At 58.4% G+C, this 13,867-nt stretch overlaps 1 protein-coding gene across 6 annotated transcripts in view; it reads left to right on the top strand.

The window, feature by feature from the left end:
• Positions 1 to 13,867, top strand: part of LOC119524866 (protein HIRA) — a 90,840-nt gene that overhangs the window by 25,729 nt on the left and 51,244 nt on the right. For all 6 annotated transcript variants that reach the window (XM_037823518.1, XM_037823519.1, XM_037823520.1 and 3 more), the window contains 7 exons: positions 1,396 to 1,556; positions 3,236 to 3,403; positions 4,906 to 5,019; positions 7,851 to 7,921; positions 8,923 to 9,028; positions 10,636 to 10,851; positions 11,597 to 11,682. In XM_037823518.1, the coding sequence (XP_037679446.1) occupies positions 1,396 to 1,556; positions 3,236 to 3,403; positions 4,906 to 5,019; positions 7,851 to 7,921; positions 8,923 to 9,028; positions 10,636 to 10,851; positions 11,597 to 11,682 (922 nt within the window). The remainder of the gene's footprint in view (positions 1 to 1,395; positions 1,557 to 3,235; positions 3,404 to 4,905; positions 5,020 to 7,850; positions 7,922 to 8,922; positions 9,029 to 10,635; positions 10,852 to 11,596; positions 11,683 to 13,867) is intronic.

Raw genomic sequence — 13,867 nt, 5'->3', positions numbered from 1 at the left:
GCGAAGCCCTTGAGCAGATGTGAGCCAACAGAAATCCAGTTTTGCAAAACTTTAACTTTTCGGGTCCAGCATGTTTGATGTCGCGGCAGATGGCGCATCACGGCACAGCACTGCCGTTTAAACACCAGTGAAACGCTTCTCGTGTTCCCGCTCGGGAGCTGAACCACGTTTCCCTCGTGGGTTAAAAATCACGGTCCCTGGACTTGGACCCAGGTCGTTCCCTCCTCTTTGCAGTCTCCGGCACCTATGGGACACTCTGGCCTGACCACGGAGAGGGGTGTTTTTGAAGAACAGTGAGAAGGACATGTCTTTGGAGCCTTCGGGTTGCAGAGCTGGAAGGTGCCCTCTGGGCCACCTCTGGCTTTGTGGTGACGTGCATAGGGCTCCCCGAGCACGGGCCTGGCCCTGAGCCAGGGGACCTGCTCCCCTCGGGGCTGCAGGCCGCTTCCCAGCCTGGGTGGGCACGGCTTCTGTCCAGGAAGGGGAGCCAGGGGCAAGGCCCAGGCCACAGGCCGGGAGTGGATTGGCGCCTGTGACGTGCGCCTGGGCCCCTGCTGCCCGCCCTTCGGCGACACATGTGGCCTCCACCCCCCGACACAGGTGTCTTCAGGCTGCTCTTGCCTTGTTGAGATCAGATTGGGGGCTGCTCTGGTTTGCTAATGCTGCTGTCATGCACAACACCAGAAATGGATCAGCTTTTATAAAGAGGGGTTATTTGCTTACAAAGTTAGTCTGAAGGCCATAAAAGTGTCCAAATTGAGGCATCAACACGCGTATTCCTTCAGCGAAGGAAGGCTAATGGCGTCCGGAAAACCTCTGTTAGCTGGGAAGGCACGTGGCTGGCGTCTGCTGATCCCAGGTTGTGTCCCAGCTCCTCTCTCAGCTCCTGTGCGTTCTTCAAAATGTTGCTCTTGGGGTGTTTTGTCCTCTTTTAGCTTCTCCGGAACAGTGTCAGCAAAAGTTTGCTTTCAGTGGCCATCTCCGAAATGCCCCCCTTGGCTGTAGCACACAGCTCCTTCTGCCTGAGCTCCTGTGGGGCTCCTGTGATTCAATCAAGGCCCACGCTGAATGGGCGGGGCCACACCTCCACAGAGATCATCCAGAGTCATCCCCTACGGCTGGGTGGGTCGCATCTCCAAGGAAGCAACTTAAACCAAAGGTTCCAACCTAGTCAACACCAGTATGTCTGCCCCCACAGGGTTGTATTGAAGAGCATGGTGTTTTGGGGGACGTAGTATGTCCAAGCCAGCACAGGGGCTCGTCTGCTCGTGCCCGGGGGTGGGCCGCCATCCCGGGCTCCCCAGGTCCCTTCCCGGGTGTCTGCTGCACGGCCCAGGCCCTGCGTCTCGTTCCTCCCTAGCTGACTCCTTTCCAAATTTCTGTTTTTCTTCTCAGAAATCCTGGCAACCCTGAGAGGCCATTCGGGCCTGGTGAAAGGGCTGACTTGGGACCCGGTGGGGAAGTACATCGCCTCGCAGGCCGACGACCGCAGCCTGAAGGTGTGGAGGACGCTGGACTGGCAGCTGGAGACGAGCATCACCAAGCCCTTCGACGAGGTGACGGGGGGGGATTCGGGGCTCCCTGGGGTGGGCGCTCTGGCCCCAGGGGTCAGGAGACCAGGCCTTCCTTTCTGAGGAGCTTTGCAGTGGAAAAGATGTGTAGGTTTTGAAGCCTTGGAGAGGCCCCCGTGCTATCTGTCACCCTGAGGGCCAGCCGGCGTGGGGGAGACGGGCTGCTCCTGTGCGGGTTTACACCAGCCGCCCTGTGGGCTGGCGCGGGTGAGGACAGGGGACCCTCTATCGCTTCTCTCCTCGCCCTGCCTGGGCTTGGCTGGCTGACTTCAGCCCTTGGAGGCAGCTGACGACTTTCCTGGGTGGAGTTAGCAGTGCGGGGTGCAGACTGTGTGGAGATGGGGCTGCCAAGGCCCCTGTGGCACTACACTGTGCCTTCCTTATGTGAGTTCTGACGTCGTAAGGAATCTGAGCCCAAGGTCGCCGTTATTTGTAGGTGTTAACTAAGTGTCTGCTGCATACAGAACAGTACTGGGGACAGGAAATAAAAAGTGGATTGAGAAGCAGTCTTTCCCCTAGACGCTTAGCCCAGTGAGACGGACAGTGGGGGCGGTCCAGGGTATGCAGGGATGGGGGGGGAGTGGCCTCAGGGAGACCCCTTGGAGGAGGGGACAGGTGAGCAGAGCTCGCAGGGTGAACTGGGCCGCCTGTGGAGGGAAGGGGGAAGTGCCTTCTGTGCTCCCCCATCAGCGTCAGCTCCGGTGGGTGGGGCAGTGTCGGTTCAGGCCTTATCCTGCTGCAGCTGCCTGGGGAGGCCGACGTGGGCCCTCGGGGCTTCGGCTGCCAGGCCTGGGGCCTCGCGAGCTGGGTTCCTGGTGGCAGCTAGGGGAGCCAGGGTGAGGCGTGCTTTGAGCACCCACGGGGGCCGGTGGTGCTCCTCAGCCTCTGCTGGGCTGGGCCTCTCCTGGCCCTGGGGTCAGTGGCCCAGGCTGGACATCAAGGCAGGAGTTGTCACTGCCCTCTGGCCCACCTGGGCCTGCCTTGATCCGGGCTGCAGGGTCGAGGGCTGAGCCCCTGAGTCTGCAGGCCACCGCGGGCAGAGCTGAGCTTCAGGCGCCTAGCCATGTCATTTGTCTTTGCAGGAGGAATAACACGGAAGGGAAGGGGCTCTGCCTCAGCCCTCAGCCCCGGGCGGCTCATGGTGGCTTTCTGCTGTGCCTTTACCGTGTACGAGGTCTGCACCACCTCTCGTCTTCTGCTGGGGGCAGCCCTGCTCCTCAGGACTAGGTGGTGCCCTCGTGGTTGCCAGTGGCTGCAGGGACGGGCCCGAGCCTTAGCCCCTGAGTGCAGCCAGGGCTCTCTGTGCTGCAGAGTTCTATGAGGCAGGATTCTCAGACTTCTGTCGGGGGCTAACAGGTGCCGCACAGAACAAGGGGTCTGTGACCAGGGGAACTTGGCAGGCACAGAGTCAGCAGTTATAAGGGGCCTCTCGCCACCCCCTCAGGGCCCGCAGTGCCCGCTGGTGCCCACCGTTCAGCCCGAGAGCTCTCTGGTCAGCTTGTCTGAGGAGGTGGAGGCCACGGCCGGCAGCGTGGCAGGAGCTTGGGGTAGGCTCCACGCCCGCACTCTCGTAATCAGAGCCCTGGCCCCGTTTGCCCTTGAGCTCAGCGTCTTGTCCCAGGGCTGGCCTGGGCTCCGCTCACGCCGCAGGGCGTCTCTTCCAGTGTGGAGGCACGACGCACGTGCTGCGGCTCAGCTGGTCGCCCGACGGGCACTACCTGGTGTCGGCCCACGCCATGAACAACTCGGGCCCCACCGCCCAGATCATCGAGCGCGAGGGCTGGAGGACCAACATGGACTTCGTGGGGCACCGCAAGGCTGTGACCGTCGTGGTGAGTGTGCTCGGCCGCAGGGGGGTCCGGGCCGCGTGTGGGGACGAGGTGATGCGCCCCAAGATTCCACGCATGTTGGCTTGTTTCCCCTTAAGTGTTTATGTCTGAATGTTGAAGAACTAACTTTACAAAATAGAAGCGCACACTCGTGCTGTGTGGGGAGACGTCCTGCTTAAGCCTTTGCCCAGGACACTGCCGCTCGGCTCGGGCGGCCTCCGTGTGGTGGCGCCAGCAGGCCCAGCTGGCCAGGCCAGGCCCCGGAGCCCCGAGGGCTGGTCCCGAGCCTGCAGCCTCCCCCGAGCCTGGGGTGGAGGGTGAGAAAGTGGGAGCCACGTCTGCTCCTTCAGGCCTGCAAGCGCCCCCGGCCTCTCCTCTTCTGGAGAGTGTCCTGAGCGAGCCCGGCGCAGGCTGAGGAGTAGGTACGAGTGCTCTGTGAGAGCTGGGGTGTCCTCAACTCTGGGGAATCAAAACAAAACAGATTGGTGGCCGCGGTGGTAAAACTAAGGACACCCTGAGTCCCAGCAGTCACCAAGACAGCCTTACTGTTCCCACTGCTCCGACGGGCAGTGACGTGTGCTGTGAGTGAAAATACGGACTTTGTATGAATAAAACGTGGCTTCTTTCATTACGTTGTGCTGGAGACCGTGTAGGATTCTGTTTGAAACCAGGGCCTTGTTGCTCAAATGCTTCAAAATCACTGCCTTGTGGTTAACCTGGCGCTTCCCCTTGTGGCCCCCTGACCACTGGAGGGGAGCAGCCGTGCGCCCCGAGGCTGTGGCCCTCTGTGTGGGGTGGAGACGTGCACCGTGGCTCTCGCCGCTGGAGCCGGGTCCTGCCCTCCCTGCGCCCCTGGCCGTCCCTGCCTGCGGGCCCTGGGCAGCAGTCCCCCTCGGTCCCCAGGAGCCCACCCCTCCTCCTCTGCTGTCCTGGCTGGGGAATCCCAAGCCCCTTCGATCCAGGAGGATACGGGGAGCTCCGGACGTGCTTCCCACCTTTCCCAGAGCCGCGCCCGGGCGCACTGGGGCGCTCCTGGGCCGATGAGCCAGTCGAGCTCCTGTGCTCAGGAGTCCCCAGGCCGAGCCTCGATAGATGGTGATGGCCGAGCAGCGTGTCCTGAGAAGGGAGGGACACGAGCCGGGCAGACCTCCTGACGCCCCCTGGCCTCCCTGAGGAGGTGGGAAGGGAGCAGGGCCTTGCCCCTCGGGCCCCTGGCAGACACGGCTTCCCAAGGCCTCAGCCTGTTTCTGTAGCCCCCATCCCCTCCGCCTGGCTGCTGCTCCTGAGCCGGCCTCTCGTCCCCCTTCCTGCTTGCTCACGGGGGACTGAGCAGCTTCTGGCTGTGCTGAGGCCGCCCCCACCACGGGCAGAGCTCAGGTTGCTGTCAAGGCGGGTAACGGAGCCATGTGCCCCTGGCCAGCCTGTGGGTACGTTTCTCATGCTTGGGCGTGGGGTACCTGCTGCACGCTGGAGTGAGTGTTTTAACCTTTGTTATTTGGCTTTAGAAGTTCAACCCTAAAATCTTCAAAAAGAAGCAGAAGAACGGGAGCTCGGCGAAGCCCAGCTGCCCCTACTGCTGCTGTGCCGTTGGCAGCAAGGACCGCTCGCTCTCCGTCTGGGTGAGCCCACCTCCACGGGCCCGGGCTGAGGGCGGGTGAGGGCAGCCGGGCCTGGGGGCCTGCCGGAGGGAGAGACCCCCGCCCCGGGACCCTCCCTGCACCCGGGTCGGCCCTTCTTTGGAAGCCTGCTGGCCACCCGGGCCCCAGGAGCAACCACCCGAGACTGGGCCTGGCCCCAGCCCGGGTGCTCTGTCCCTTCGGGAGCCCAAGGCCAGCTGGGAGCGGCGTCCCGTGGCCCCAGCACGCAGCAGCTTGTGCTGGGCCCAGGACGCGCTCAGTAACGGGCACCCGGCCGGCGGGTGGCACTGGCTTCCTTTAAAAATTGTCTGTATTGCCGTGTAGCCTGCCGAAGTGCTTCCCTGCTGAGTGTGCAGCTCTGTGCGTTCCCACATGTCCACACACCCGCCCAGCCCTGCAGGCGCCCACTCTGGCTTCCGTCGCTGGAGATGAGTGTCACCTGCCCTTGAACGTCTTAGGGACAGGTCTCTCCTTCCACTCGGCACGATGTTCTTGAGGTTTGTCTGTGTCGTGGTTAGTTCCAGTTTATTCCTGGTTATCGCTCTGTAGTGTTCCACGGCGTGAACATAAAGCCGTTCTTTGATGCGCTGTCCTCTCGAGGGACACGGGGGCTATTCCAGGTTGGAAATATTAGTCAAAGCTGAGCTGAACAATCTTGTGTAAATCTTTTTATGGACATAGGGGTTGATTTCTTCTCACTACATACCTAGGAGTGAAATGACTAAAATTTAAGAATTAAAAATTTAGAGAAAGACATTACCAGGTGTTGGCAGGAATATGGTTAGCTGGAGCCAATGTTTTTGTGATGGGTGTTTATGCCGGTAAAGCGCTTCGGTGAAAAAGCATGTGGCTGTTTCCACTATAGCTAGCCATGCGACCCAGCCATTCCACTTCTAGGTGTGTAACCAAGACAGGTAAGTACTTACATCCACAAAAAAAGACATGCGGAGTGGCCGAGCGTGTGCTTTTCATGCAGTTGTTTGTCCATTTAACCTTAACTTCAGGTGAGGCTGGACCTCGTGCTCCTCGCTAGCCAGCAGCCCCCGAGAGAGGCGCCGCGTCTGTTTGTCTTGTTGGTCTGTTCGTTAGAGCAGTTGTGGGTCTGCAGGCAAATCCTTTAGAAAGCCCAGAGTTCCCCTGCAGAGGAGCCCGTCTACACTCTGCGGCCTTCCTCTGTGGCTCCGTGCCCTCCACTTCGCAGGGGCCGCGCAAACACTTGGTGACCGGGCGGTGGGGGAGAACAGTGCAGTTTCTCCGTTGTGGCTCTTTGAGAATGCGACAGGGTCCGTCGTGCTGCTGTGACAGCCTCGTCCTGAGGGGTCAGTGAGTTCCCCACTGGGGATGGCTGGTGTCCTGTCAGGTGAGGAGACCTGAGGGGCCGTGGCTGGAGCAGGAGGTGGCTGTGCCTCTGCGTTCCGAGGTTACAGGCTCCTGTGGTCTACGAGCTCCTTGCATGCCCCCTTGTGCCAACTTGCTACTAGTTTGATAAAGCAAAGTGCACAAGTGAAGGATTAAGACAGTTTTATGTCCTCATTGGCAGGGTGGATTTGAAGGCGAGGACCTGAAGGTTATCCTCTGGCTGTGTTTACTACAGTCGCTGGTTACAGAGGCGTCTCCTGCCCTGTGCACTTGGATTTTTCAGGCCCAGGGTTCACCTGGCATGAGCTGGGAGGACGGGCTGTGGTGGGCAGCTCGGGGCGCACGTGTCTGGCTCGGGCTCCGTCCCTGGGGGGGGGTCCTCCCCACCCTCGGCTGCCACATGCCCCCTTGGGTCTCGGAAGGGACCACTGGGTTCAGGTTCCTCGGGGTCTGTGGACAGAGTGTGGGACAGAGGGTGGGCACCTGGGGAGGGGCAGGGCCGTTTCTTCCCGGCTGTGACTTCGGGTAGCCGGCATTCTCCATGTGGCCTCTGGTGGCTCAGGCTGCTGCAACTCCCCCTTCCCTGCTAGGCTTCCCGGGCTGTGGCAGGAGCAGCGGTGCGTGGCAGGGGGAGGCAGTGAGGAACCAGGCACCCCAGCGCCCCACCGCGCACGGCCCGTGGTGTGGAGGTGCGGGAGAACGTGGAGATAGCACGGCCCCAGCGCTAGCGACTAGATAACAGATGTGCACTGGTGAATGTCATGCACACGTCAAAAGAGATCTTCCAGAACCTTGGCTGTGGTCACGGGTGTGTTAAATGGCAAACCAGGCACACTATGGGCTCATGTCAAAGAATAAAGTAAATGTTTGCGTATTGTAGACCAGAAGAAAGTAGCTCAGACGTGTGAATAGCCGTTAACCTTAGGCTTGGAGAGAGGGCAGCTTCTGTTTCATGCGTCAGGTACATCTGCTCACACGTGTGGAGTGAGCCGCATTACTCGTATAATCTGCTAATGCTGGGCCTTGGGTGCACATGTGCCAGAACTCCTCGGGCACAAGAAGACGGTCGGGGTCTCCTGCAACATGTCCCCATCCCAGGAGCCACCTGGCTGCCTCATCCGCGGCCCCAGTACCCTGTCCCTTGCTCAGCGGGCCTTCTCCGAGCTCCACCCACGGGCCGTCCCTCTGCTCAGGTCGAGCCCTTCCAGAGCCCCCTTCCGCTTGGCCACCTCCCCTGCCAGAGCACTGCAGCTCCCAGGCAGGGCCGCTCTGGTGGGCACACTTGTGGTGGGCTTTGGTTTGCACTGTTTGGAATCACGGCAGTTGCTGTTTGGAGTTGAATATGCTCCATATGTTGGCAGAAACTGTGGGGACGTCTGTGGCTGAGGGACGCGGGACTGGGCGGACAGGAGGGTTATGGTGACTGCTAACCTTGGCTGCACCTTCCCCTGCAGCTCACGTGTCTGAAGCGGCCTCTGGTTGTCATCCACGAGCTCTTCGACAAGTCCATCATGGACATCTCCTGGTAAGGGCCCCTGCTGGGAGGCCGGGCCCCGGGGGCTTGTCTGGGAGAGGAGGTTGAGGTGGCTGGCACGGCCCCGCCCCACTGTCCCCAAACCTGCCACATCAGCACCCGCCAGGGGCATGCTTTCTGCTGTTTGGTGGCCTTAGTTAGGAATTATAACGTATTCTCAAGTGTTCCAGTTTGCTAATGCTGCTGGAACACAAAACACCAGAAACGGACTGGCTTTTATAAAAGGGGGTTGATTTGGTTACACAGTTACAGTCTTAAGGCCATAAAGTGTCCAAGGTAACACATCAGTAATCGGGTACCCTCACTGGAGGATGGCCAGCGGTATCTAGAAAACCTCTGTTAGCTGGGAAGGCACATGGCTGGCGTCTGCTCCAAAGTTCTGGTTTCAAAATGGCTTTCTCCCAGGACGTTCCTCTCTAGGCTGCATTTCCTCAAAAATGTCACTCTTAGTTGCACTTGGGGTGTTTGTCCTGTCTCAGCTTCTCCAGAGCAAGAGTCTGCTTTCAATGGCCGTCTCCAAACTGCAGCTCCTCTCTCAGCTCCTGTGCATTCTTCAGAGTGTCCCTCTTGGCTGTAGCAAGCTCACTCCTTCTGTCTGAGCTTATATAGTGCTCCAGTGAACTAATCAAGGCCCACGCTGTATGGGCAGGGCCACACCTCCACGGAAACTGTCCAATCAGAGTCATCACCCACAGTTGGGTGGGTCGCATCTAATCAACACTAATACATCTACCCACACAAGATTACGTCAAAGATAATGGCATTTTGGGGAATATAATACATTCAGAACAGCACATCAAGTGAGATTTGAGATGGTTTCAAACGTGAGATGAGTAAAAGTGAGACCCATACAGTGAGAGATGCTTTGTGCATGTGACGGGGAATAAAGGGTACGAGGCCCGGCCAGCTACTGCCGTCCACCCTGGCTGTCCCCCATCCCCTGGCCATCGTCTTGGGCACCGGCTCTAAGCTGCTTACGTCCTCTCTTGCAGGACGCTGAACGGGCTGGGCATCCTGGTGTGCTCCATGGATGGCTCGGTGGCGTTCCTCGACTTCTCCCAGGATGAGCTCGGAGACCCCCTGAGCGAGGAGGAGAAGGTAGGGCAGCACTCTGCTGGCTGGAGCCTCGTGAGAGGCGTGGACCTGTTTCCTGAAGCCATGTACAGATTCCGAGCCTCGTCGCTACAAAACAGATTAATTTAAAAACACCTCCAGTCATGCCGGAACCAAGTGCCTGAGGAGAGGGTGCTGCTGCCAGGCCCCGCACTGCTCGGGTCCATCCCGGGAGGGCCGGCCTGACCCCCGAGGGGCCTGCTCCCGCCACCGCCCAGCAGTTATCACGGTGACACACGTCACTCTGACACTCACTGTGTGCTGGGCTCTGGGCTACGCATTTTGCATATATTATTTCATTAGGATTACACAAAAATCCTGCAGGCAGGGCTTTTCTGTTTCATCGATGAGGTAACTAAGCCTGGGAAGTGTTTGCTCCCATGGCCACGGCCCGGGGTGGCCCCTGGGTAGGAGAACGGGCTGGAACCCAGCCCCTTCTCTGCTCTCAGGGGCAGCGTGGCTCGGGCCCTTCTTCACAACCTCCCGTTTCTGCAAAGCAAACCTCTCGCTTTACGGAGTGGATCTCCCATGGGTGTGGACCCCTCAGGGCCAGGGCCTGCCTTGTTGGCCGCTACCCCAGGCCCCGGAGCAGGCAGTCAGCTTTCAGTCAAGGAAGGCTGTTTCGGTGGCCTCAGGGCATCCTTCCACCTTGTCACTGTCAGGCAGGTGGCCTGGGTCCCTGCACGGCGGGTCACAGTGGGGGCCCGGGTCACCCCTTCTGGCTCACCCTTGTCCAGACGACAGGCCAGGACCCTGCATTTGAGGAACAGCAGGGAAGTGTTTGGCTAGAGATTCTAGGAGACCAGGCACAGCAAGGAGAGCGTCCTGGGAGAAGCAGGATGCAGGCCCTGCAGTGGCGGCTCCCAGCACCCCCTCCGCTGGCTGCCTCTGCCCTGGGGGCCGCTGTCAGCCGCTCCTCGCAGGCCGTAGGGTCTGCCCCTCGTCACACTGCCCCAGGTGCCGTGCTCCCTGCGCTGCAGACACCCTCCCTGCTCCGTGGGGTTCCCGCCAGCCTGTTACAGCCAGGACTCAGCAGACCCGGGAACGTGGGAGGGGCCCTGCTCAGAAAGGTGGGGACGGTCCAGAGAAGCATTTCCCTCGGGCCTGCTGTCCCGGCCTCCCCTCACTGCTGGAGACCCTGTTGTTAGCTCCACGGGGGACCCGCAGCCACGCGGGAGCTGGTGTGTGAAGGCACGGACACTGAATGCAGGCCCTGGGTTTCAGTATTTGATCCCCAAAGAGCATTTGGGGTCCTCGGAGTGAGTTAAGAGTCTCCAGTTAGTGATTTGAGCATCTTGTTTTTGGTTCTGCACGTTCATTGCCTTGTGGCCGATGTGTACTTGTCAGTTATCTTGTTTGCTTTCATCCCCAGCTGTAGATCCACAGGCTGCCACCATGTGGGGGTGGGGGGTACAGACTTCTCTGGAGTCAGCTCCTCAGGAAGGCGCGGAGAGGGTGGGAGGGGTGGGAGCTGGCAGCCAGGCTCGGGACCCCTGCTCTCGGCCCTGAGTGCGGGAGAACCCCCACACCTGCCCATCGTGGGAGTGTGGCCTGCTGCTGCCCACACGTGGCTGTCTCCCCTCTCTCTCCAGAGCCGCATCCACCAGTCCACCTACGGGAAGAGCCTGGCTATCATGACCGAGGCCCAGCTCTCCACAGCCGTCATCGAGAACCCCGAGATGCTCAAGTACCAGCGGCGGCAGCAGCAGCAGCAGCTGGATCACAAGACTGCTGTGACCAGAGAGACGGGCTCCACCGCCTCCGTCACGGGCGTGGTCAATGGGGAGAGTCTGGAGGACATCCGGAAGGTGGGGGCCGGCCCTGGGGCACCGGGCCAGGAGGGAGGGTGTGTGGAGCCTGCAGGGCCGGTGCCTCGGGTGTGTGAGCTGGTGACTGGGCCTGGGGCACTTTTCTTAGAGGCCTCCGCCCCCGGGAACCCAGAGGAGCCTGTTTGCTATTTCTTGGAAACACTAGACACTGAGAACTGGGATTCCGGCTCTGCCCATAGGAGACTTCTGTGGGTGCCTCCTCCTGCACCTAGGATAGACACCGAGCTTCTCCGGAGGCCCCAGTTTTGCCGGTGGGAGGGGGAGTGTGGGACATGGCGCTGCAGCTGAGCAGGACGTGTTGGGATCACCTGGGGAGCGTGAACCAGCTCCAGGAGCACCTGCCCCGAGTGGTTCGGATGTAACGTGATTGAGAACTTGTGCTCTGAGCCTTCAGTGGAAGAAGGAGCCGTGGGACTGAAGGGGGGTTGGAGGCACCTGCTTAGAGATCAGAGTGTGGCCCGGGAACCTGCCAGGCAGCGGCGCTGACAATGGAGAGGAAGCTGCTCGTTGCTGGTTCACTGGGGGCATCGCGTCCTGTTCTTTGCTAGGCAGAGAGCTGATCAAAAAAATGCTCTTTCTGTAATTGGGTGGCTTCGTTGAGCTGTCCCAGAAAGGCTGCAGAAGGGATGTTAGAAGACGTTTTCTTAGCAGCCGTGTTTTTGGACATTGGGAGACAGTTGGCAGAAGCTGTCTCACTCACCTGCATCTCACTCTGCCTTGCTAGAATCTTCTAAAGAAACAAGTGGAGACGCGGACGGCGGACGGTCGGAGACGGATCACACCGCTCTGCATTGCGCAGCTCGACACCGGGTATCTGCTCCTTCTCCGAGCTTTCTTCAGCCTTCTCCCAGGAGGCCTTCCCGTCCCTGTTGGCCGGTGGGCGCCTCACGGGCTCCCGGATGTCAGAGCCGGGGCGCATCCGGCTTCCCACGGGCTGCTCACGGAGCGCTGGCGCCTGCCTCCCCGAGCTGAGGGTGGAGGGGCGGGCTGAGGCTGGTGGGAGGCCCCCTCTTCTCTGTGTCTTCTGCTCTCCCAGCAGTCGGTGAGTTTTTGCTGAGCCTTGGAAGACAAACTAGTTCAAGAAGGCAGACTGTTTTTTTTCCCTTTGGTGACCTTTTTTTATTGTTATGACGATGATAGTGATACATTCCCTTTGTTGAAACTAGAAAATAGTAAAAGCCCAAAAAACATAAACATGACCCATCACCTGCATAATCCAGTCCCTGATGAAACCAGTGTTACCGTGTCACCTCCAGCCTTTTCCTCGGAACATGTGCACGATAGGGTCATGCCTGAGGTACTGTAGCCTGCTTTTGTCCCACTCACGGCTGTGTCTTGAGCTTGCACCCATGTTAATAAATAGTCATCTGGAGCCTCGGCTTACTGATTATGCAGATGCCCAGCCTGGGACGTCCCTTGTACTCTGCACCACCCCCTTAACCCTGGCCTCTGCTTTGCTCCGGTTTTCCTGACTGTCAATGAACCTTGGAGCAGGAGAATTCCCAGAAGTAGGATTGCTCAGTGGGGGGTAGGTTCTGAGCATCTCCTCGTGGGGAGTGGAGGAGGGCAGGGGGCTCGTCCACCACTGGCCGGTGTCTCAGCGACCATAGCCAGCTTGCTCTCGTACTGCTCATTCCCCCCAAAATGGGGTGCATCGGTTCAAAGGAAACAAGGCCCTTCATGAACGAACCAGACCCCCTGTTCTCAAGATGGTTTGCTTTGGGTATTAGAATCATTGAGCTGCTCGGCTCAGGGCGAGAGGTGCTTTGTGGGCGCCACGTACAGTGGTCCTCTATCCGCTGGAGTTCTTCGACCATGAGTTTTCCCAAATTGTCCTTGAAGTCTGAAGAGGACTTTCATTGTTCAGTGTGCTGGCTCAACTTCCTCGTGTGAGTTGTCTGGGCACTTGGGCCCAGGGACACAGACCTGCCAGGCAGAGCCAGTTCAGGGCTCTGGGCCCCTCAGAACAGCCATTTTCTGCTGATCCAGCCATCTTCCCACTGTGAGTCCACAGGGGCAGGGCCTCCACCCCCCTGTATTAGGGGCAAGTGAGCCCAAGCACGTGGGTGTCCCAGGCCCTCCTGGGCCTGCAGGTGAGGGAGCGAGGTGGCGGTGGCGGTGGCGGTGGAGGTGGCGGTGGTGGCACTTCTCTTGGTGGATCCTTCCAGGCCTAGGAGGGGAGACCCAGCTCCCACCTCGCCCGGAGCCAGCTCTCTGCGATGGCAAGTGTGTTCCAGCACCAAAACTGGATTCCTTTGATCTTAAGAGCTCTTTCACCCTCCAGGTTCCCGTGTTAAAACAAATAGTCGGTAAATTGTTAGCTGGGTGCATCCAGAAGGAAAAACAAACCAGAAATAAGTGAGAAGTGCTCACCGATAAAGAATAACTCAAAAGGAGAAGAAACTGCCAACTCTGTGCAAATATATTTGAAAATGAATGTTTTAAGGAAATAAAATGACCAAAACTGAAGGAAATCAGGGCCGAATGATTATACAAGATGTCAAAGAATTAACCCCAAAAAGCCACCAGAGGACTTCACGGGGGAATTCTAACCAACTTTTAAGGAACATACAGTTCTAAGACTAGTTCACGTGTCCTGATGCATAGAAAAAGAAGGAATGCTTGTGAAGCTTCTTTCATGAGTTGAACATAATATTTGTATCAAAATGTGATAAATATAGAACAGAAACCCCAGGTCAGATTTCATTTCAGAATATCAGAGTAAACCCTAAATAAGAGTAGCAAACAGAATCTCACAGCATAATCAAAAACTAATACACCATGGCCAAGTAAGGTTTATTTCAGGAAAGCAAGGAGATTCAAATTTTGAGAAACTATTCATTTAATTCTGTATATTAGCAAACCAAAGGAAACAAATTGTGCCATCATCTCTGTAGTTGCTTAAAAGCCGTTAGGAAATTTCAGCATCATAAGAATTTAAAAGATTTAAAACTTAATTAAATGGAGTAGATGGCTGCTTTCTTAACATGGTAAA

This window comes from Choloepus didactylus (assembly GCF_015220235.1).
Source record: "Choloepus didactylus isolate mChoDid1 chromosome 23 unlocalized genomic scaffold, mChoDid1.pri SUPER_23_unloc1, whole genome shotgun sequence".
Taxonomy (NCBI): domain Eukaryota; kingdom Metazoa; phylum Chordata; class Mammalia; order Pilosa; family Megalonychidae; genus Choloepus; species Choloepus didactylus.
The sequence above is the reverse complement of the archived record's forward strand: the minus strand, read 5'-3'. Positions and strand labels throughout refer to the sequence as shown.